Consider the following 23,030-nt stretch of genomic DNA (forward strand, 5'->3'; position numbering starts at 1 on the left):
AGAATTCCTCAAATGTCAAAATGCATTAAACAATGTTTCTACCAGTAGTCTAAAATAATAATTATAGATGTATTTATAGATGTATTTTAATTTATATTAGTTTATCTTGACATAAACTGTGTGTGAATGAGATGGTAATGAATCTTAACATACAATAGGACTATGTTGAAGCAGATTTGGAAAATAAAGCAACTAAATAACAAAGCAGATGACGAGTGATGACGAGATGTGAGTGGGCCAGTATTTAGGTTTTTTTTGCATGTGTAGTTTGCAAAGAATTTTTTTAATAATTATGAAATGAAATCTTTCAGTGTATTCATACTCTTCAAGACAGCATTAAAATGTTACATACAGTGTTTCTATCCTGTTTTATAACAGTTTTTAATGTGGTGAGCCACTGGGTGCTGGTTTTATAATCGTAAATCAAAGTATTCAGTTCACTGAGCTGTAAAAATCCCCCATCATCCCCACAGCATGAGGATGACATCCCACTAAGATGGTCCCAGTCCAGTTCCAATAATACCGTCTAACACGTCTCTCTGCCCGTCTCCTCCCCTCCTTACAGCCGACCGTAAGAGCTTCTGCACCATCCACAGCACAGGCTACCTAAAGAGCTGGCCACCCACCAAGATGGGTCTCGATGAGGACAACGAGCCAGACAACGAGGGCTGTAACCTGAGCTGCCTGGTAGCCATCGGCCGCCTGCACCCCCACATCGTCCCCCAACCCAGCCTGGCAGACATCAGGGTGAAGCCCACAGAATACGTCTCCCGACACGCAATCGACGGCAAGTTTGTCTTCGTCGACCAGAGGTGAGACAAAAAAAAGTGGGTGGGGAGCATTCAGCGGAATTTATCTATCTGTATCTGTGCTGTCATTTTGGAGTGTGTAGTGAACAGTGGTGTTGTGGATCACTCTATACTGAAGCATGTTTGGTCTTTTTGGGTAAAATATCAGAAAGCAGGAGAGAGACCCACAGTGATCTCTTGAAAATACATGGATAGAGTGGCATTTGGCATTTGGCTGTATTACATGATTGTATGTGATGCTGGTTTTACATTGCACCATACCACTACCATTATCACATTCCCACTTACCCAAAGTTTCTCTGAACCGTGCTTTGACCCAAAGTTTTTGGGACTACTTTTTAAGGAACTGAAGGTTTCTTCAGCCCATTGTTATCTGTGCCTCCAGCGCAGTCTAAAGACCATTTAAGATCAGGCAAATTAGTCTGTAACAGTATGAGGTTTTCACACTACGATAACTGAAAATATTGCGGTTTTACGGTATCACGGTATTTACAGAATTATTAAGTTATTAATTATAAGTCAAAATGAGCCTTAAAGGAATGAAAACAGAAAAGTTATTTTTGGTTGATCAGAACTTTTTATTACTGTAATTGAAACTTGAAAACATTTTTAAATGAAAGTTTGTAGAAAAAGTAAAGAAAAAGTTGAGATTGAAAGCTGCAAGCATACTGAAAACCATTTTTTAAAGTGGAAGCTTGTAAAAAAAGAAAGGAAAAAAAAAAAAAGACCCTTTTTAAAGTAACTAAAAGTCGAAATCCTCCGTCCATTTGCGTTTTTTTTTTTCCATTATAGTAGACAAGCAAATGTACACAGTATGGTAACTGTCAATTTTTAATATCACAGTATACCTTAACACTGCTGCAACCCTAGTCCACCAACATATGAAAAAGCAAAATGATGGGACGAGGGTTGCTAGTGGTCGCAGGAGTAAACACACTGTACAACCTACAGTTCAATGTGCCCATCTGTGAAGGTGGTCCCTTTAAAATTTCCCTCTGAGGAAAAACAAGTCAGGCAACCTGTCCGGGGTGTACCCCATGGATAGTGCCAGCGCCCCATATACAGAGGTGATGCCTCACTGCAACAACCGTTTGCTGCATGTCACCACCCACTCTCTCTCACTCCCTCATTTCACTCTCTCCTGTCAATTAAAGGCAAAAGCCTGAAAAATCTTTAAAAAAAAAAAGAAGAGTTTACAGATGATAGATAATGGATGAAAAACCAAGTTTACATGATTGTGTGCGGGGACACACATTGGAGTTTCAAAGTCTTTCCTTGCTAAATACTTTCTATATCTGTCAGATTTTCAACACGTCCTAAAATTGGAGAATGCGGCTAACATTAATATATATTTGCTGGCCAACTGCTTTAGTTTTTGCTGCAGATCAGCATGTTGAGCACTTCTTTGCTTTCTTACTCAGTTGTGAGGAGCCACATACCAGAAGGTGTAAGTAAATACAACCTTTCTCTGTGTCTGTCTGTCTGTCCCTCCAGAGCCACAGCCATCCTAGCCTACCTGCCCCAGGAGCTGCTGGGAACCTCCTTCTATGAGTATTTCCACCAGGACGACATTGGCCACCTGGCAGAGTGCCACAGACAAGGTACCTTCCGTGAGATTTTTTTTTTTACCTCTGCACCTGCGACAGCCATGGCCAGAGGCATTATGTTTTCGGGTTGTCTGTCCATCCATCTGTGCCGTTCTTGTGAACGCTACATCTCAGAAGCACCTTGTGGGAATTTACTCAATTTTGGCATGAACGTCCACTTGGACTCAGTGATGAACCGATTGGATTTTGGTCAAATTGTTTTATGGCCATAACTCAAGAATTCATTTACAGATAATGACAACATTTAACACAAATGTCAAAAAGGATAAAATGATGAAGTGATGACATTTTATATCCAAAAGGTCAAATGTCACTTTCAGTGTGACATCATAATGTTCTGCAAAAGCAACATCATATCTCAGGAACAGAAGGGGAGACATTTGGTCAGATACTGAATTGGTGGCACTAATCTTGGGTGTCCACCTTGAAACTGCTGCTTGTATAGATAATCTGTGCTGTAGGGTTAAGATGTACATGAAGCATCCATGTTATAGAATTTGTAGCCTCTTTGCAGAAACATGCATATTTGAAGCATCGTCAGGTGTCATCCCTACATGAGTCTGGAGAGAATGAATGAATGAGGAGTAATGCCCCGATCACACTGAGAAGCGTTGCTACAGACACGGCTGCTTCAAAATAAATCAGCCTTCAAAAAGACAGAAGCCTACATGAAACTGTCATGAGATATGATTCCCCCTTCCTTCTCTGATACGCCACAGCCCTCTTACAGTCCAACAGCTAAGTAGTTAGCTAGCCTGTTTATCAGCACAGTTAAGGATATTATACTCACCAGTGACTGATTGATAAGATTGATAAGATTTGAATAATGTTGTGATCTTAATCGTAATTAAATACCACCAATATCAGTCTTCCATCGCATTTGTCCCACTGTTCCTACCACATACCAGCATCAATAACCACATAAACAGAGTGATATGACTCCACTGCTTGTCCTGAAAAGTTGAGAATATTTTAACTTTTCTGCGCATCTAAAAATCACAAGAAAAAAGTGACACACTGTGCAAGAGAGTGCCGCACTATAAATAAACAATGGTTTAGCCAGTGATGCGTTTCTAGCAATGTGTCTGTGTGATCAGGGCCTAAAGCAGCATCATGCAAAGAATGTATGGGCTCCCTGGTCACCTGGTAAAGCGTGCTCTCCATGCAGGGTGAGTCCTTAGCAGCAGCCCCGGTTGGATTCCACTCTGTGACCCTTTGCTACAAGTTGTCCCCTCTCTCTGTCCCCTCTTTCCTGTTTATCTGTACAATCGAATAAAAGCAAAAAAGCCCCAAAAAATCTTTAAAAGATGACAACGTAAAATCACATTACATTACAGATGATACAGATAGAAAGTATAACTTAGTGGATGTTATAGTGATGTGACTGAATGAAGCAAATGAGTCTTCAGTATGTGTATGTGTTTACTTTTGTCCACAGTGCTTCAGATGAGAGAGAAGATTAACACCAACTGTTACAAATTCAAGATCAAAGACGGCTCCTTCATCACGCTGAGGAGCCGATGGTTCAGCTTCATGAACCCCTGGACCAAGGAGGTGGAGTACATCGTCTCCACTAACACTGTTGTGTCGTAAGTAGACAGGAGCACTCATCTGTGAAAATAGAAGTACATCACATAAAGTACACATTTCCACATGTATGTTTTCCTCTCGCCAGGTGTCCTATGATGGAGGGATCAGACTACCCTCAATCTGCTGCCTCACCACAGAGTATGGACAGTGTTCTCACCTCAGAGGGTAAAATACAGCTTTTAACAAATGCACAAAACTCCTTCATGTTTGGCTGATTTACCACCACTGTCCTCCCCAATGAATCATTTATTCTTCACAGTGAATCAAATCTCCTTCTCCTGATTGCTGTTGATTGGTAGGTGGAGGAAGGCGGGCGCTGCAGACGGTTCCTGGCATCCCCGGTGGCACGAGAGCAGGAGCCGGCAAGATTGGACGCATGATTGCAGAGGAAGTGATGGAGATCCAGAGGTGAGAGCAGATGAAAGCAGTGAAGTTGAAAAAGTCTGTTGGTCCTTCACTGGAAAATCCCTGTGGTCTAGCTTTTAAAGTAGATGATGGTGATAGAGGTGACACACAGAGACGTTATGCCATGCTTTATCACATATCAGAAGCTGCTGTACGTGTTAGGCAAATGGGAAACTTGTAAAGTTTGCAGGACTCAACCTTTTGGAGAAAATTTCACTTTTTATGTACTAAATCATTTCAGATAATGTGAAAAACACAAGACAGTAAAATGAAGGAGTATCAGAAGTTGTTCACAGTTTAAAATAGGACAGTGTGTTCACACTGCAGGCTCTCCCGCCCAGACTAACGCTGACTCAGATAGCTGCTGTGCTGCTAAAATTATACCGATTGTCTCCGCTGATGGATAGACTTTCTACCTATTGTCATGGCAACGCTGACAAATTTCAGTATAAGTGTTAACAATTGTTGAATGTAGGTCACATGTCTTAGGATGGGGATATTTTTAGCTGTTATAAAGTAAAAAAAAAAAAAAAACCACTCACTCAGGAAATGTAATCTATAAAATGTGAAGCCTTTTCCAAAATCATTAAAACCATCTGTGTCATATCCGTCAGGATTCGAGGCTCCTCCCCCTCCAGCTGTGGCTCCAGCCCTCTGAACATCACCAGCACCCCTCCACCTGACACCTGCTCCCCAGGGGGCAAGAAGGTAGCGCACACACACACACACACACACACACACACACACACACACACACACACACAGAGAGCTTCCTTCATGAGGTTGAGGTTTGATAGCATTTTATTAAATCTGACTTCAGTTTCAAACCACCTTGTTGAATGTGAATCCTTTTTTAATCCTCAACTGAAATAGTGAACAGTTATTGTTCCCTCTTGTTGACTGAGAAGGCAGAAATACTGCAGTGTTGCATGGCAGCCTAATTAATGTTCGCTGAAAATGACAAAAGCAGCAGAATACATTCAGTTCAGCAGTAATAGCAACAGCAATAGAACTTAATTCATCCTGAAAGAAATTCTTGTGCCAGAGAATGCTTCATATTACAGTAACACAAACCAGTAACGACCAGAGGGTTCCTTGGGTCAGACTCACACACTGGACCCAGTTTTTAAAACAATAGAGTATTAAGTACAAGTATAACAATGTTCAAAATATACACAATATTAAGTGTTTAAGAAGCAAAAAGCCAAAACCAGGGCCCAATAAAGTAACAGTAGAAGTAAAATAAGTACAAGAGTTGCTCAACTAAAATGGTGGAGAAATGCATTTTTCTTCAGCAAAGAAGCAGTGGCAGGGCTCTTGATCACACAGTTAACAACGAGCTTCTAATGGTACGGTGATGAAAGCACAATACTAACGAGCAATATCCAGTGTCCCCCAGCCGATCTGCTCCCACAAACAGGCTTTTCTCACTTTGAGTCAGGTGGAGACAGAGCAACATTTCCTGCTATGATGTAGCACATATGAACACATCAGAACAAAGTTCTTCACAAAGATTAAATGTAACTCCAAGATTTTGATTCACTTTTTGGCCAGACTAAAATGCAGCATCTACCTGGAGAAAATAGTGTCAGCGCCATAGATGCAGCAAGATATGTCAGTGTATGTCACAGCCTAAGAGACAACCAACACAACAACACATATCAACTGGAGTTTATCTCCTCACAGCTCACACTCTGCCTTTTTATTTGCTACTTCACTTAATGAGTTTACCTGTTATATTCCATTGCAGTTAATTGAATTCACTTTCCCTAATTGTAATTGTGCTTTAGCAGCACATATGAAATGTCATGCTCTGGGCACAGTGCTTTTTCTCTAGGCTTGCTTCTCACTGGGAAAAATTAAAAAAAGACACTGAGTATCCTTACTACATCGAAATATGAGGTTAGCAAGGGTCAGTTCAGCTATTGTGTTGAAGTTTGTGCACACAGTGTGCATTCAGCAGCTTTATACATCCTAAAATCTGAAGATAATAAGTTGACTAAGTCTAAAATTAATAAGCCAACATGGACTCACACAGGACTCAAACATCAGTCTCCACATCTTACTCCCTCTGTGGACTCTGTTGCTCTTTATACTACATCACCTGACTTTCTGGCAGTTCATTGGTGATTTTTTTCTCTTAAATTAACCTCATTAATCTCAGAGAATATCCAAGATTGGCTACTCTCCCTAACAATGACCTCTTTGCCCTGATCCCAACCATCTCTGACTTTGACTAGCCAATCACAGCATGCAGTGGGATCCATAATAAATGGTAAATGGACTTGTGTCACACTTTTCTAGTGTTTAAACCACTCGAAAGGATTCCACACTACTTGTCTCATTCACCCATTCACACATAAATTCACACACTGTTGGCCGAGGCTACCATAAAATGTGCCGCCTGCTACTCGGTTTTAAACAGCAATTTGGGGTTCAGTATCTCGCCCAAAGATACTTTGACATGTGGCCCAGAGGAGTCTAGGATCAAACTGCTGATCTTCCATTTAGTGGACGACCCACTTTACCTCCAGAGCTACAGCCACCCAACATCGCATCATAGAGATGAGTGTAAATAACCCAATAGCTGCAGTGTGACTATTCTCATCCGGGTGCAATTAAACACTCTGAACGATTAAATACTAGCTGATACTTAAGAAAGAAAATGCAGATTCCTGTGCTTTTCCGTCCATAACTTTTTGCCAATACTGGGAGATGGTTAATTGAGATAAGCAGTAGGTGGCGCTAATTCTCCAGTCCAGGCACCGTAGAAGAAGAGGGAGCAGCAAGACGATGTAGTTACAAGAGCACCAGTCAGACCTTAAGCGAAGGAAAGCAATGAAATAACAGGGAGAACGCTGGACAATGGAAATAGACCATTTTGAATAACTAATATTACAGCGCTGCTATTAAAAGAGTTCTGCTAAACAGCCCTGTGTGCATACATAAGCTGTTAAAAGCCGTCAGAGACTATGAAGAGAGCTTGCAGTGGTTTATGCAATAATGGTACGTCATGACTGCTTGTCATCATTTATTCACTGAATCTCATTCCCTTCCACTTAGTCGCATTTACCTCTTATCAGTACACCATTTCCATCTCCTCCAAGCACCCTTTTTTTTCAGTAATTGGACATCTTTTTGCATTTTTGCTGTTTCTACTCATGTTTTAATGCACAAATTGAAAATGCACATTATAAAGGGATGGTTGGTAACACTCTTAGTGTCTGTCCTGTGGACAAACACAAAGATATTTGAGGACAGAATGAAAACAATGTTAGCTCAGGTTGAAAGTGATCTGTCTTTACACAACTGATATGTGTGTGTATGTGTGTCATGTGTATAGATCCAGAACGGAGGGACACCCGAGCTTCCGAGCACAGGGATTATTCCTGGACCTGATTCTGTAGGCTACCCCTACTCCAACCAGTCCATCATGAGTGAGTCAGACACAAACACATGCACAACAAACACACTTTATACTTGGGTGTTTTCTAAACTCATGACACTGACTCATCCTCTGTCCAGGTGACAACTCCCACCTGAGTATAGATATCATGGACGAGCCCGGCTCCAGCAGCCCCAGCAACGACGAGGCGGCCATGGCGGTCATCATGTCCCTGCTTGAGGCAGATGCTGGCCTGGGTGGACCCGTCGACTTCAGCGACCTGCCCTGGCCTTTGTGAGGAAGCTGGAAGGGAAAGGGGGAGACTCCCTGTTAGCACCAGAGCCACTGATGGAGAGAGTTGAGTCAGGTTGGATTCTGGCTGTCATGTTTCCTGCCGTCTGTACACAACTACACTGCAAAAAGTATCCATCTCAGCAAGTTATAGTTTAATAGAACAGGCTGTAGATACTGAAGATTTCTCCTAAAAGTACTTCACGAGTAGATTTTTTTTTTTCAGTCTGGATGGCTCTTACTGCTGTTCAGATTTCACTCCGATTTCTTCATTCATCATTCCCTGTAGATGGACGAGTGATGCTGGGATTCTTCTATAAAGATCCTGCTGTTAGGATGATTCTTTTTGCATTGTTAGTTGCCTGCAGACAAGGCGTTCCCAAACATTGCCACGGTGAGACACCATTACTCTAACAACAGCAGAGTAAATAGGATCTCCAGTTACAGGACTGCGGTGCTAACACATCTACTGAAGGACTGAACTCTGTCTAACAGTGGCTCTGGGACCTGTCCTCACCAGGTCAGCAGCCAACGCCCAACCAACACAGGACTCCTGAGACATTCACAGACGGTGGTTGAAGTTTGATGTTGGGTGGGGAGTGTTGATTTCTGCCTCCCGCCGCAGCTCTTTCAACATCTCTAACTGTAAATTCTCCTTGTAGGATGTGGATGCTGGCTGTTTTAGCCAGCTGATCTCCAACACAGGAGATGAACACACAGCAGTCGTCCTCTGGAGATTTGCTTGGAATATTCTTAGAGGTTCCTTATTCCCAAGCCACATGATTCCACAAGCAGCTGTATTTCAGTTCATTTAAATAACGACAAAATCCTTTGTAAAAAAAAAAACAAAAACAAAAAATAAAGCCACGTAGCTGCTGTTTCCTTAACTAACACCAACATAAGCAAATTTTTCTACAAGCTACTCTGAAGCTCATCCTCATTCAATTCTATTTTCCCACAAGAGTAGGGTGGATTTTTCCTGAGTTTAAAAGTAATGTTTTAAACACAAAGTGCTCCACCTTAAACTACTTGCAGTATTTCTGTCAGAAGTAAGTTGTGATGATTCATTATACAGCTGTCCAAAAATAATACTCCAGCCAGTGATTCATAGAACTTGCTTAGTAGAGGTCTTCATATGTCCAAAATTACGAGCCCCATCGGAAGTGAACCAGCACAACACCTAACATGATGTGCATAAGTTAATTTTACACACTGTGATGACATTCAGACCTTGTTTGAATATTCCAGGGTCATTAGACCTGATCTAAAATGTGATTCGACACAGACACGCCCAAGTAGAGACACTGGCAGCCGCAAAAGGATGTTATATATATAACATGTTATATGGGCTTAAACTTCCATGTCTCTCGACCCACAGAGCTGTGAGTCAGAGTCCTGATCTGACTCAGTCAACTGACTTTCCTGCACACATTACTGGCAGGAAGAGAATTTACTGTTGCGGCCAGTGTGCATCACATCACCTGACTTGCAGTTCCAGCTGCAGTCAGTACATTGAAACCAACTCACAGCTCAGCGCTGATCCTGGGGGGTCGAGCTGTGTCCCAGTCCCATACTACACACTAACTATAAGAGGCTTCTCACTATGTGTTGTGTTCACATTGGACAATATGTCAGATAATGTACATTTAAAACAGTCAGCATATTAAACCTCTTGATTTCAGAGTGTGCTGTTGATGCACACTAACCTCCCATAATTCAGTGCACAAAGGAACTGGAGGAGCTGTTCACAGCCAAGAAAAATTCAAAGCAGTTGTTTGGGTTGAAGCTCAATTCTGAGATTGTTCTCTCAATATTGTTCTAATTAATAATAAATACAGCAAGATCTGATCAACCCATATCAATCTTAGGTTTAAAATAACAATATGCGGTTAGGTCCCACCTGTGTCCAGATCAACCTCCACCTACTTACAGTCTAAACTCCGCCCATTCTGAGTACAGATAGTCACAGATAATTTAGTCAGTTAAACAGATACAGATATAGACAGTGGTGTACTTACTCATCCCCAGTAATGGTGGATGGTAAAACAGCTCCAGCAACACTTCAGAAAATGAAAGAAAATACCTGAAGTTGCGGGAAAATTAACTTCAACGTCTTAATAATTGTGTACTTGACTTCTTGTATACTAAAAAACAAGAGCAGTAAAATGAATGCACAGTATATACTGTGTGTGGTTAACATGTAGTATGGGATTGGGACACAGCCTGTTCTGTCCAGGGTTTACAAAGGATCAGAACTTATTAATGATTGATGGATGGACTGCACAGCTCACACTCTGGCTGCCTAAAAAAAATATATACATATATTGACAGTGATTATCAGCAGCAGATTATCAGTTTGTATGTGTCACATGCAGATGTGTGTATGTAAATCTTTTTACACAGTTCAACGGCTCCGTACACAACACAGTTACACTGAACATAATTGCACCCAGTTCAGTCATCAGAAAGCATTTGGACCTGTGAAGACCTCTCATTGTTCTCTAGAATGTGTTTTACTGCACATTGCAGCTGTGTTAATGATCCAGTGTGTAGGATTTAGAGGGATATATTGGCAGATTGGCAATTATTGTGTTTTTGTTACCTTATAATGAGCTGTTTATATCCAAATATGGAGCGGATCCTTGTCTACAGAGTCAGCCTTGTTACACCACCATGTTCTACAGTAGCCCAGAACAGACAAACCAATCACTGGCTCTAGATAGGGCCATTTGCATTTTTTGATTGGCCTTTTTATCTCTCTGACACACTTGGCAAATGAATGAAGTTTCACTTGGTTGTAATTTGTAGCCTCACCACTAGATGGCACTTAATCCTACACACTGGACCTTTAACAGTAAGCAGTCAGCAGGAGAAGAGTTAACAGCTGAAGTGAAGCTCTGACTACTGTTACAACAAAGACTTTAAAGGTGGAGTCAGTGATTCTGGGGAGAGATTGTAATGTTTGAACTCAACACTTACACAAACACACCCCTCCTGTCAGTGCTCCCTAAGACGTTGCACTAATATCTCCGCTGTTATCTAGGTTTCGTTACTGTCACGGTGTTGCTCTGTGTGTGGGTGAGGATGTGACAGAGGGTAGCCAGCATAGTGTTCCATGGCCAGAGCCAGGGCTTTATTTGAACACTGGATTTTTTTTTTTCAGCGTGCACACAGAACAGACAGCTAGTGGACCGCAAGGAGATATTCACAGAATTTGACAAAGTGTACTGGATAAGAATCGCTGACTGCACCTTTAACAGAGAAATGAGGTGAGTAGAATTTGGTTGAAGCAGCAGCTGAGTGTGTAGGTGTGTGTTCATGGCTGTAACGGCACACTCAACGTCTCTCTCAAAAGAGCAATTCAACCGCAAACCAAGACAATTCAAGTGCTCCTCGATGAGGAGACGTTCTTCACTGCCATTTTACTGAGGTCTGCTCCTCACACGTTAGCAGGCTCATTAGCATGAGCCTGCTAATGGAAAAACCTGATGGTCTGGGTCACAGGGTCTCCACCTACTCATCCCTTCTACACCAATACCCATATGAAGCACTTGTGATGCAGAAAGACTGTCAGTCTGAGTCCAGATTGATTCAGCGCAGGCCCACAGAAATAATTTCTTTGCCTTAGTGATCGTAATATTTAAAAATGGACCTGACACATCCGTCAGTACCTGGGCTTCAGTTTAGTCATAAACTGAAAACGAACAGCCCCCTCTGATTTTTTTTTAAAGGGGTTGGAAGAAAAAATACCTCGGAGTAAAATTCTGCGGACAGATTTACATTATGTGGATTTTTTTTAAAAAAATCCTGCAGTTACTCTTAAATTTGGTCTGTTTAGCATTTAATAACACACATATGTACTGTGGCTACATGGAACTATCAATGCAAACTACTTTGTGAGCAGAGAGGGCTATAATGTAGACAGGGGGCGAGTATAGAAACAGATAAATGTCCTAGAGACGGAGGCGACAGTAAATCCCACAGAGTAGGACTTTATAACAGGGATAAAGCTAACCACATCCTGCGACAGGTAACAGACAGCAGGGACAGCCGGGAGTGTCCAGATGGAATTCTTCATTTCAGTGTCTGTTTTTCCTCCACGATAATGAATAGCCTCAACACAACCTCTTCACCTCGCCAGCTCTCTGCTGCTCACAGAACATTGTTGTCAGAGTTTAAGAAGAGGTGGACATACTGAGAGGGGACTCCAAAGTCCAACTTGCCTGCCTGTATGGAAAGAAAATTAATTTTATATATATTTCTATGTATCCATTGTATAGAAATCAGAAAATCTGAAATGCTCTTGAAAACGGTTGTGCATGCATTTGGAAACAAACATAAGATGTCCTGGAATATACTGAAAGTGCATTTTAAACAGATTGTTAATAGATTTAATTAACATAGTAAAGTGTCCAGCTTTTACATATTTGTATGCATTTTGCAATGCATTTTGAATATATGCACTGCATTGTATGGATAAGTTTATCCCCAGTTTGTGCATCTTGTGTTAGGTTCTCATGTGTTACGTTCAAGTCACAGAGCTGAGCATCAGTTTTTCTGAAAGCCAAATAACCAACCATCTTTGATGAATGCAGGACATCGTGTAACAACACTCAGCACCAACAGTGGGAACTCAAGTCACAAATTTGACTTGACTTTACAAAATCAAAAAAGACTCGCAGCTCGACCTGGACTTTAACACCGACTTTACTGGGACTTTAGCCTTTGACTTGAAAAAACTTGATACCTTTTGCCAAGTCCAAAGATTAAAATGTATGTTATTTAAAAAGTGTGTCACAATTCAACTCATGTCCCTTCATTTCCTGAATCCATTAACATTAATGTTAGTCACAGCAAGTCAACACTTAATTCTCCAGATCTGAGTTGTTGGAACAAATTGGACAGCATCCAATCAGGCTGCAGGAGAGAAGCTTGAAGAACTAACGTTATGATATTGAGCGTCAGTTGGAAAAAGTAATTCCAAAGATAAGTTTGTTTGCATACAAAAACTATCCAGTGGACTACAAAAAAAAGTATGCAAAACATGCAAGTCAGAAATTACAGATGAGATACAAGAACTTCAAACAAACTACAAATGTAAAGTGTAAAGTCAGAAAAACAACAAAAGGAGATCTTCTGATGTAACTAATAGTCCTACTCAGTCTATTTAGTCATAGTCTGGTCCGTATTCACAACCATCTCTGTATCTGAATGTCTGCACTCTATATTTTGTACTGAAATTTATTTTGTTCACTCACAAAACAACCCTATACATGAGATTCACGTCTTGTTATCTGCAGGGACCGATGAGCAGTAAGAATCTGACAGCAGTTACAAAGATTGTAATCGTCGCTGCTTGAACATTTCCATGAACAGTCTCAAGGGCAGTCTATCAGCGGCTTGCACTCTCTGCTCTTGCAGACTTTATGTGATGAACTCGTCACAGTACATATGAGTGAAGTCAGCAAGGGCTCAGTCCGCAAGTCCAGAGGGTGGACGTTTGGATGCAGCCTATGACTTTGGACTTGACCATAGACTTGCCTGTCTTGACTCGGGATTTGCCTGTCCTGACTTAGGACTTGACTGGGGACTTGAGTGCAAAGACTTTAGACTTACGTTGTGTTCACACCAAACATGATGTGAATTTTCACGTTGCATTACTCATGCGAGTTTGAACGGCAGAATATTTTTGGTTGACTCGCTCCATAAGTGCGTGAAATCGCTGAATGGATGACTGAACTTGCCGATACATCCTCAGCGTCATACATCCACAGAGGATCTCAGTGCTGATTGGCTATTGCGGTGCGAACTGGACGCTGAAGTTCAGATATTTCAACTCGCAAATAAGCATATGACACAAGCTACTCGCTTCATTCGTGCTGCTGAATTTGCGTATTTCGCATCATTTGCGTTGCGTCGCCCAGCAGGAATTCACGTCTAATCGTGTCTTTACATTGACTGTACATGTAATTGACTTGCGTGAATTGTTTTATTGCCGCCCAGTGTGAACACATTACTTGTAACTTGCAAAATATTGACTTGGCCCCACCTGTGCTCAATACTGTAATGAAGGTATTTCCACTATGTTAAGAATAATAACAAAAGCTGGGCAAACAATTTCTTTCCATATGGGCAGAGAGATTTGAATCTCTGGTTTGATAACAACCATTTGCGGCTGAACATCTGGCAGCCTTTTAAAATGAGACTCTATCTGATTGGGGATGCACAATGGTGCAAGTCAAAGAGCTGCAGCAGTTCCTGTGCAGCCGTCTGTGTAAACCCCTCCACTGGTGCTCACAGTTGGGTTGAAACAGGACTGTTGACATTGAAATAGCTGCTGAGCTCAGGCTCCGCCCCCCTCCTGTCCTCTTCCAATCAGGCAGCAACTGGCGAGGTCCCCTCTGTATCTGTTCTAGTGGTTTTCTGTTTCAATGTTTTTACGCTACACACACTACAATAAAGTGTTTCCCTTGTTAATATACCCCTCCCCACCTGACAATAATGTATCAAATCTTTAAATATTATCATGTTAAGAGTATACTTTATGCAAATATATATGAGTATGTTGAGTGTATTGTATGTATCAGCAGTGAAATATTTTTAAAATAAAATTATTTGTTTCTGTCATGATGGAATCACTCTGTCATTACATCATGCGACTGTCTTTTCCCCTCCATGATTTTACTTCTTTTCCTGTCGTAGCCAAAGCTGCTGCACATAATATTTCCTTCAGTGAGCGAAGGTCTTCTCTGTGTGTTCATTAATGACTGTGGTTACACCTGATCTGTTCTCTGAGCCAATCAGAGCAGCCCAGTGGTATTTATATGTGATGTTGCCATCCAGCAGCAGGCAGGTCTGCACACAGAGAGGAAGGCTGCTTTCACAAGCCTCTTTATTAACCAAGCAGCTGAGTGGAGGTCAGTGAATGACACTCTGCGCTGCTGTGTGTGTGTATGCACCGCTGATGCTCAAAAAATATGTACACTGCTCAAAAAAATGAAGGGAGATCTTGATGAAGGAAGTATTCAGGTTTGAACTTCAGCTGGTCATCTTGACCATGTCTGCGTACCTAATGCACTAAGCTGCTGCAACGTAATTCACAGATTAGCTATATGAGTTAACAAGCAACAGGAGTATCTAATAAAGTGGCCAGTGAGTGATATTACTGTAATTTACATTTAGTTCATTAATTTGCAAAAGTGTCTACACAGGTTTCTGTTACTTTTAAAAAATATTGTATTCGCGTATATATTTTAGCCCTCTGTTTCAGCTCGTGCTATTTTATGTCTTAGATTCACATTTTGTTTTTGCATGATTTTCTTTAATATGCATTTGATGAGAATTGTTGGTGGGGGCGCCTGAGGCCGACGATTCTCATTGCCAACAACTGCCTCACTCTTATATTGTTGCACATATAATATCAAGCTCAGGCCTGTAAAAAAATATTATAATTGTGAGGAGAAAAAAAAAACACAACAAAGAAGTGGAACTTGAACATGGGGTTATCTCCAGCTGTTGGAGGTTTCTTTCACATGTTGCAATCAACCTTTTGTCCTAATTTAAAAATTTGGTTCTGCATCTTGGTATGACCTACTTAAACAACCACTGAGTTTTATGTCATTATCTTTATGTTACTGCACAAATATATTCTGCTCAAATTTAATTGGAGAACACTGAAAATGAATTGTACATGAACTTGAGGTTGAAGGTGAAAGCACAGGAATCTCTGCTGCCTGTGTGTGTATTCCTACATCTAGTTACAGTATTGTACAGAGGAGCTCCTAACACTCCTGGTAATTGTTCTCTGTCATGATGTGATGATGGAGCAGTGATGTGGGTGATGCTGCACCAGCGGGATGCAGAATATCCATGATGTGATTCAAAGCTGAGTCATTCCACTGACCTACAGTCTACACTGTGTGCAGGCCGGCACCATCTGTCCTTTGGACCCTCACTGTTACATACATATACTGTCACATATGAATATATACATATATATACTACAAATATACTACTGTTACTATTATAATAAAATAATGTTATTCTAGCTAATGTAATTATTGTCTGCCCTGCATCTCTGTCTCTCTCTCTGTCTCATTGTGTCATATGGATTACTGTTAATTTATTATGCTGATCTGTTCTGTACGACATCTATTGCACGTCTGTCCGTCCTGGAAGAGGGATCCCTCCTCAGTTGCTCTTCCTGAAGTTTCTACCATTTTTCTCCCCCACTGAAGTTTTTCCTTATCTGCTGCGAGGGTCCAAAGGACAGAGGGATGTCGTATGCTGTAAAGCCCTGTGGCAAATTGTGATTTGTGATATTAGGATTTATAAATAAAATTGAATTGAAGATAATAACTTTAGGTGCTCCATAGACACCACAGCTTTTGTTCCCTTTCAACATAGACGTAAATAAGGAAATGAATCATCCAAGAGGAGTGTTGTGAATACCATTTATTAGAAAAACATTGTGTTGAACATCTGTCTTGACATCCTGTGTGCTCACAGCAGTAGTGATGAGCCTGTGCAGAGTTTTCAGAGCAGGTCAGCCAGGACACAAACAGGAGTAAAACAAAGTGAAAACATGGACTCATTATAAACTAGGAACCAAATCAACAAAGGGAGTGGAGCATTTCCTTATAAACTGCTGTATGAGTGTAAAACAAAAACCCCTTTCAGCAAGGCCTTCACATACGCTGGAAAAAGTGGATCTTTAAATCCAACTTAATAACAAGCCTCCAAATAAAGACTGACTATAAAGAGGCACTGAAAACCACCTTTCCCAGTGAGGTACAGTATCCCAGCAGCACAACACACACACATGCACGCACACACACATGCTTCATAATGAAATACAGTACTGTCTTTTCACAGAATGCAACTAAACTCTCCTTTGGTCAGATAAATAAACTCAGAGTGAACGGAGGTGGGTAAGGAGGCCTGCTGATGTGCTTCATCCATCCTTGGCTGCCGGATGGTTCTCGCTCATTCGGATGCTGTGTGGACTGAGAAAGGCTGCAGCAGAGGTGCAACAGAAGGCAAAGTGGTGTTTTGCCACTTAGGAGGAGGAGGAGGTAAGAGGACGGTGGGGCAGCAGGGGAACAAAGTCTGCCTTCACTCTGAAAGCAACAAGTAGCCGGAGGTGCTTTGAATTCATGTGAGAAAGGTGGAACTCTGTGTGCTTATTGGCTGTCGATGCCAATCAGGTGTCTGTGCTTCTTAGCTTCTTTATCAGTGTCACTGTTTCTAGTTTCCTACATCATGTATAGGAGGGGACTGCACGTTTTACGATCAATGCTCACAGAACAATGTGAAAGTTGTTTTGATTTAATAGTTTAACATCTCCTAGCTCTGACTTTGTCTCAGTGTGGCAATGTGAATATAAGCACTTGTTGCTGTCAGTGTGTGCCCAGCAGTGGAGGGAGGGATTAAGTGTGCAGCCAGTCTCATGCAGAGGGTGACGGTGTGTCTGGGTCGGGCTCGTAGTGGTAAGTGGCCTGAGTGTAGCTGCTGCCGTGCTGCTGGTTGCTGTGGGCCAGGCTGTGCGGAGCATCCTGAGCCTGCTGGTTCGGCCCCTCGTAGCCTTGCGCAAGCTGAGGGCCCGCGTTGCTCTCGGGACCCTGTCCGAGCACAAGCTGATGGGGGTCGCTGACGCCCGGTGGCTGCGGCAGAGTGTCCAGCTCGTCCACCTGCGGCCCCGGAGGATGCATGACCACCAGCTGGTCCTGGGGAATGTCTGCGGCTGCTGCGGCCAGGTTGGTGGTCGACTTAGATTTGACGCATTGGAAGTCCACGTGGCGACTCTTCCCCTCCTCTTTCTCCCAGGACATGCGGATGAAGGGACGCTGGACGTAGTTGTAGATAACCTCTGGACGACCTCCAGGACGCCGCTTCACCTTCTCTTTATAGGTGGGGTAGCCTGGAAAAAAATGAGAAAAATGAATCAGAACATTTAAGGAAACAACCACAGCTTTCTTGTTAGAGTTAAAGGAATAGTTTGACATTTGGCTGTCTTGTCCAGTTAAGGCTGATTTATCGTTGTACGCAGGCTCTACGCAAGTGGCCTACAACCACTGTGAGCATTTGCTTTTTTTAAGATTATTTTTGGGTGTTTTCTTGCCCTTATTGAGAGGACAGCTGAAGACTGACAATGAAGGTGGGAGAGAAGGGGGTGATGACACGCAGCAAAGGGCCACAGTTCAGAATCGAAGCCAGGTCGCTGCAAGGGACTCAGCCTTTATGGGGTGCACACTCAACCAGGTGAGCTAGACGTCAACCCTATTGTGAGCATATATACCTGTTTGGTGGTGTGTCTGAGTTGCTCTGCAGTTATACCTCCAAACCACTAGTGGGCAATGGGGTTTCTATGCCACTGTGTTGAGTTTCTGTAAAGTACATTTATGTTTAAGATAAGATACTATACTATACTATACTATACTGTAAGATAATTGAGAAATTCCAGTATGATTGATTCAACTACCACACCTTCAACAATTTCCCCCCAAGGATCAATAAAGTATCTCTGATTCTGATTCTGAAACACATCAAACATGACTTGGTAATGACAATATTTAACAGTACAAAATAACTCACAAGGTTCACAGACAAACACGTCACCTTTGTTGGACCAGTTTTCCCAAAAAATATAACGCTTATTAGCATTAGCCTGTGACATTTTACATTGCTTAAATTAGCCTAGTGGCTAGCGGACCTTTTCTCTACTCATATGAAGCCAGGAAAAACAGCAATTTTTGCCAAAAGCAATGTTACAAAAATTCTGCTCAATTTTAACTCATAAGGTTACCTGACGAAACAACTGTCTCAGACTAGACACATTTCCCCACATATACAACATCTATTGTTATTAGCATTAGCTTATGACATTTTACATTGCATAAATTAGCCTAACAGCTAGCGGACTGTTCCTTTTCTAATATGAAGCCAGGATAAATCCCACACAAGACTTCAAATGCTATTTTGTGGGGGCTTTATTGTCTTAACAATTTCTTGTTTTATTATCTGTGAAATCAAAGTCGATAAAAGCTTCATTTCCACTGAGAGAACTGGTTGTTAGTTTACAAAAATAGGCTGGAGGTCTGCATCACCATGAGGTGCACGTCAGGCAAACTTTCAGGCGGGCCCCCCTGGGGTGGCATAGTGCCACTGCAGGTAGATTGTGGATGACCAGGAGAAAAATATGGAGTGAAACAAAGTTGAATGAATATGATATATGTAGGGAGAGTAAACTTCACTAAAACTGATCATGGATCCTTTTTTTATTAGTTACTTCCCCTGTTCTTGTTAATAATAGATAAAAGATTGTGGTTACGCCAGGGAAAACGTCTGAGAACCACTGGGCTATGGTGTATGATACCACTCTCATGTCTGCACAGTAAATATGAAGCAGAAGCCAGCAGCTAGTTAGCTTAGCATAAAGACCGGAAACAAGAACAAACAGCTAGCCTGGCTCTGTCCAAAATCCAGCTCGGAGCTCCTCTTTAGCTAACTGATATGTTACAACTCTTTGTTGAATCCATGCAAAACTCCAAGTGTAAAAGCTTTATAAAAATTGTTGTTTTAAATTATGTGTCCAACTATTTCAAAGACTCCAGGAAGTAACTGGTCCTCTCCATGAAACAGTGCAGCACATAACCACCTGTGAAACAGCGAACTCTTCCTGTAGTCACCCTTAGCATTGAGCTGCTGTTTGGATTTGACATCTCTTGTTATGAAAACACACTTTTAAAGAACATTTTATTGGTGGTGTTGTGGAAACTCTTGCCTCAGGCCGGGACACTGAGACTTTTACAAGGTGCTGACATCATCCTCAGTGTGAGGACATGTTTTGATGCCAAATCATGTTTAAAAGCTTGGTAACGTTTCCCACTGTGGCCCTGGGGGAAAGTCCGGTATTTTTCTTTAACAAGTGAAACTGCTTCCATGACCTAAAAATATTCTTCCTTCTAGGTTTGTTTTTTCAACTCAGAAAGGTTCCCCGGGGCCCAATGGTGTTGTGTTCTCACAGTTGGGCTACTGTGGAGAAAAAAAGCTTAAGAAATTAAAAAAATGAAAGTGTGACTATTGTGTAAATGTGATATTTTGCTCTGAGCTATATTCTGGTAATGGTATGTCTCGTTTGCAAAATCATGACTGCCCTAACAAATTAATCAAATCTCTGAACTTTACATTTTTGTACCAGGCTGCAAAATATATGCAATTGTTATCTGCAGAAGTTACCACTGCATATATTACAAGGTTCAACATTAGCCATGGCCTGTGGCCACAAAATGCAGCCAATTGTGGTCACCAAATATCGCCTGTAGGTGGCCCCCTTTAGCCACAAAGTTTTATCACGTCTCTCTTGAGAATGAGACTGCGTGTCTCCATAAGATTATTGAACTCAAAAAAATCCTCATACTGCAAGTCCTCACCAATGTAACATTACAGTTCCACAAACATCCAGATTCATTTGTGTCTTATAATTCAACATTCAGCAGACAGTATTCGTTGCCTGCTAGCCAGGGCTTTTGAGTCCAGACTGACGATACATGACAAAAATGAGTTTTGGATGAACAAAGACCTTCCCTGGTGTCCCCTGTGACAGAGGGGGTTTCTGTATGTATCTATCGCTTAGCAAATGATAAACTGAATCGAGTGACAATAGTAGAGCTTGTCTTCCTGCTCTCATCTATGGGACGAGAGCTAGTTAGCTGTTAACAGCCAGTGGGCAGCAGAGCTCTGTGGTGTGTTTAGCCAACTGAGCTAACAGCTAACTGAGCTAACCAAGCTAAAAGAGCTAACAGCTAATGAAGCTAAACACAGCAGGACTGAGAGTTTCTGTTTTAGAGGAACGTGAGGCATTTAATGTGACAACACAAAATGTTTACAGTAAATAACAGCACTTCAGCTGACTGCAGTGTGGAGGTAAGGTTTAGAGCACTTTGAGTTTGAAGTCACAGACATGGTCCATCAGTTTTTCCATTTTAAAAAACTTCTGTCAGAGATGAAACTAAGTAATCAGATACATTAACTGCATTCTGCACTGAAGTACATAGCTGAGGTATTTGTACTGTGATGACAAAAAATTGGGCATAGTGTTTGTTCAAGCCCAACACATACCAACATATCAAGCTCAGTTCACATCCCAGCTACATCCGCTGAGCTCAAACAGCCCAATCAACTGATTGAGCTTTCCACGTAGGCACGTGGAAGGGCAGGGAGGTGTGCTCTCTTCAACTTAGTCTTTCTGTTTAGGCCTAGAAAGGTAGAAAGGCCCCAGAACAGAGCCATACTGTCAAATATAATACTGCAAATGGAAATACAGTTGTCTTTGACTAAAATGGTCCTGATTGAAGTGTATGTAGTTTTAGCAACAGCTATTGATTACAAAGTGCTTTACATAAACTATATACAAACAATAAGAAACAGCAGTTAACTCATATAATCTGGATTATTTTAAAACTAATCTTGTATCTTTTAGTGACTCCTTTTCTATAAGGCTAGCAAAATAAATATAAATGTATTTCCTCAACATTGTAATGGTGTTTTCACGCCACTAACAACTGCAGATGACAATGACAAAGTAAGGAAATGAAAGACTGAACTAAGAGACTGTTAGATGAACTACCGAGTTCACAAAGATATAATCATTCTGTTAATGTTATTTCATTTACTGATGTGTCACAGTTAAGGGAGGCTGTGTTAAGTTGCATTAAAAAGCCTTTTCAGTAGACTGTTGTTTTTACATAAGCTTACCATTGGGCCACCAAAAATGTACTTTGGCCACAAACTTTGGTGACAATATGGCGTTAAGACGAAAACAGTCTGAGTCAGTACCTTCTATTCCCAACCGGATCTTCTTCAGTCCTCTGTCCTTCAACACTGACTTGGCCACGTCTCTGTTCTCGATGTACTTGAAGAAGCGGTACAGTTTGGTGCTGTAGATGACTGTTGAGGAAAAATGGGACATTCAGTACATGAGTCCAATGCATGACTTCCAGCACATGCCTTAAAGGAGATTTTTTTGTTATTGTCAACAAATCCCACAAAAAGATCAGTGCCTTCAGTGTCCCTCGATTCCTTCTGACTCCTCTCCCTATTTGTTACTACTGAAGATATACATCTTTAAAAACACATATATATTGTTTTATTTTAAGGGAAAAAAAGGTCAGTAATTTCCTCAAAGATCTGACCACTGTGGTTTCCAGCAAACAGAGACAGAAAGAAAATGTGTGCGTTCTGTTGTGGATTTTCAGCATTTGGATCCACATTTGGTGCTGTTTACAGTAGCACGACAGTTTATGTGGGACTGATTTCAAACAAAATAGTGTGTGTGTGTGTGTGTGTGTGTTCATGGTAATGAAAAACATGTCAGCCAGTGCAACAGTGTGGATCACTGATGTGTTTTTAATCCTTTTTTGGACAATAATGGAGCTCTATGGCACAAAGGAAGAAGATAAAGTAGTGTCGGGCAAATATTCGGGCACCTCGGATCAAAACGCCTTTAATAAAGAATATCTGAGTGAAGAGAAGCTAACCTGACCCTTTATATGGTACAAAGTCAAACGTGACACAATTCTTTAAAACTTTAAGTTTTAAAGAATTGTGTCACGTTTACTGTTTCAGTAAAATAAAAATGTGCACGAGTATGGAAACCAGTCAGTTCTGTAACTCAGCTAACAGTGCATTCAGAAAGTATTCATACCCCTTCACTTTTTCAAATTTTATGTTTAATCTTTGTGCTTAAATCATTCAAATTCATATTTTCCCTCATCAGCCTACACTTCATACCCAATACTGACAAAGTGAAAACCCACAGATTCTCACTCGCAACTTAAAAAACACTGACACTTGGTCAGCGGACCTCAGCTTCAGTTACTGAACGCACCCTTCAGCGTCTGTATGAGATGCACCAAGCCACGTCATTATTTGAAACTGAGCAAC

The 23,030-nt window shown here is 41.4% G+C and overlaps 2 protein-coding genes across 4 annotated transcripts in view; one reads left to right on the forward strand and one right to left on the reverse strand.

The window, feature by feature from the left end:
• The window catches only part of bmal1a (basic helix-loop-helix ARNT like 1a), a 43,425-nt gene extending 34,451 nt beyond the window's left edge, over positions 1-8,974 (forward strand). For both annotated transcript variants that reach the window (XM_033634902.2, XM_033634903.2), the window contains exons 13-20: positions 566-812; positions 2,304-2,410; positions 3,855-4,005; positions 4,092-4,171; positions 4,306-4,414; positions 5,026-5,119; positions 7,755-7,848; positions 7,937-8,974. In XM_033634902.2, the coding sequence (XP_033490793.1) occupies positions 566-812; positions 2,304-2,410; positions 3,855-4,005; positions 4,092-4,171; positions 4,306-4,414; positions 5,026-5,119; positions 7,755-7,848; positions 7,937-8,094 (1,040 nt within the window). In that variant the 3' untranslated portion in view covers positions 8,095-8,974. The remainder of the gene's footprint in view (positions 1-565; positions 813-2,303; positions 2,411-3,854; positions 4,006-4,091; positions 4,172-4,305; positions 4,415-5,025; positions 5,120-7,754; positions 7,849-7,936) is intronic.
• Positions 8,975-16,526: 7,552 nt separating this feature from the next.
• The window catches only part of LOC117262437 (BTB/POZ domain-containing protein 10-like), a 34,621-nt gene continuing 28,117 nt past the window's right edge, over positions 16,527-23,030 (reverse strand). For both annotated transcript variants that reach the window (XM_033635402.2, XM_033635401.2), the window contains exons 7-8: positions 21,924-22,034; positions 16,527-18,006 (exon numbers count right to left, since the gene is read on the reverse strand). In XM_033635402.2, the coding sequence (XP_033491293.2) occupies positions 17,534-18,006; positions 21,924-22,034 (584 nt within the window). In that variant the 3' untranslated portion in view covers positions 16,527-17,533. The remainder of the gene's footprint in view (positions 18,007-21,923; positions 22,035-23,030) is intronic.

This window comes from Epinephelus lanceolatus, chromosome 5, assembly GCF_041903045.1.
Source record: "Epinephelus lanceolatus isolate andai-2023 chromosome 5, ASM4190304v1, whole genome shotgun sequence".
Lineage (NCBI taxonomy): Eukaryota > Metazoa > Chordata > Actinopteri > Perciformes > Serranidae > Epinephelus > Epinephelus lanceolatus.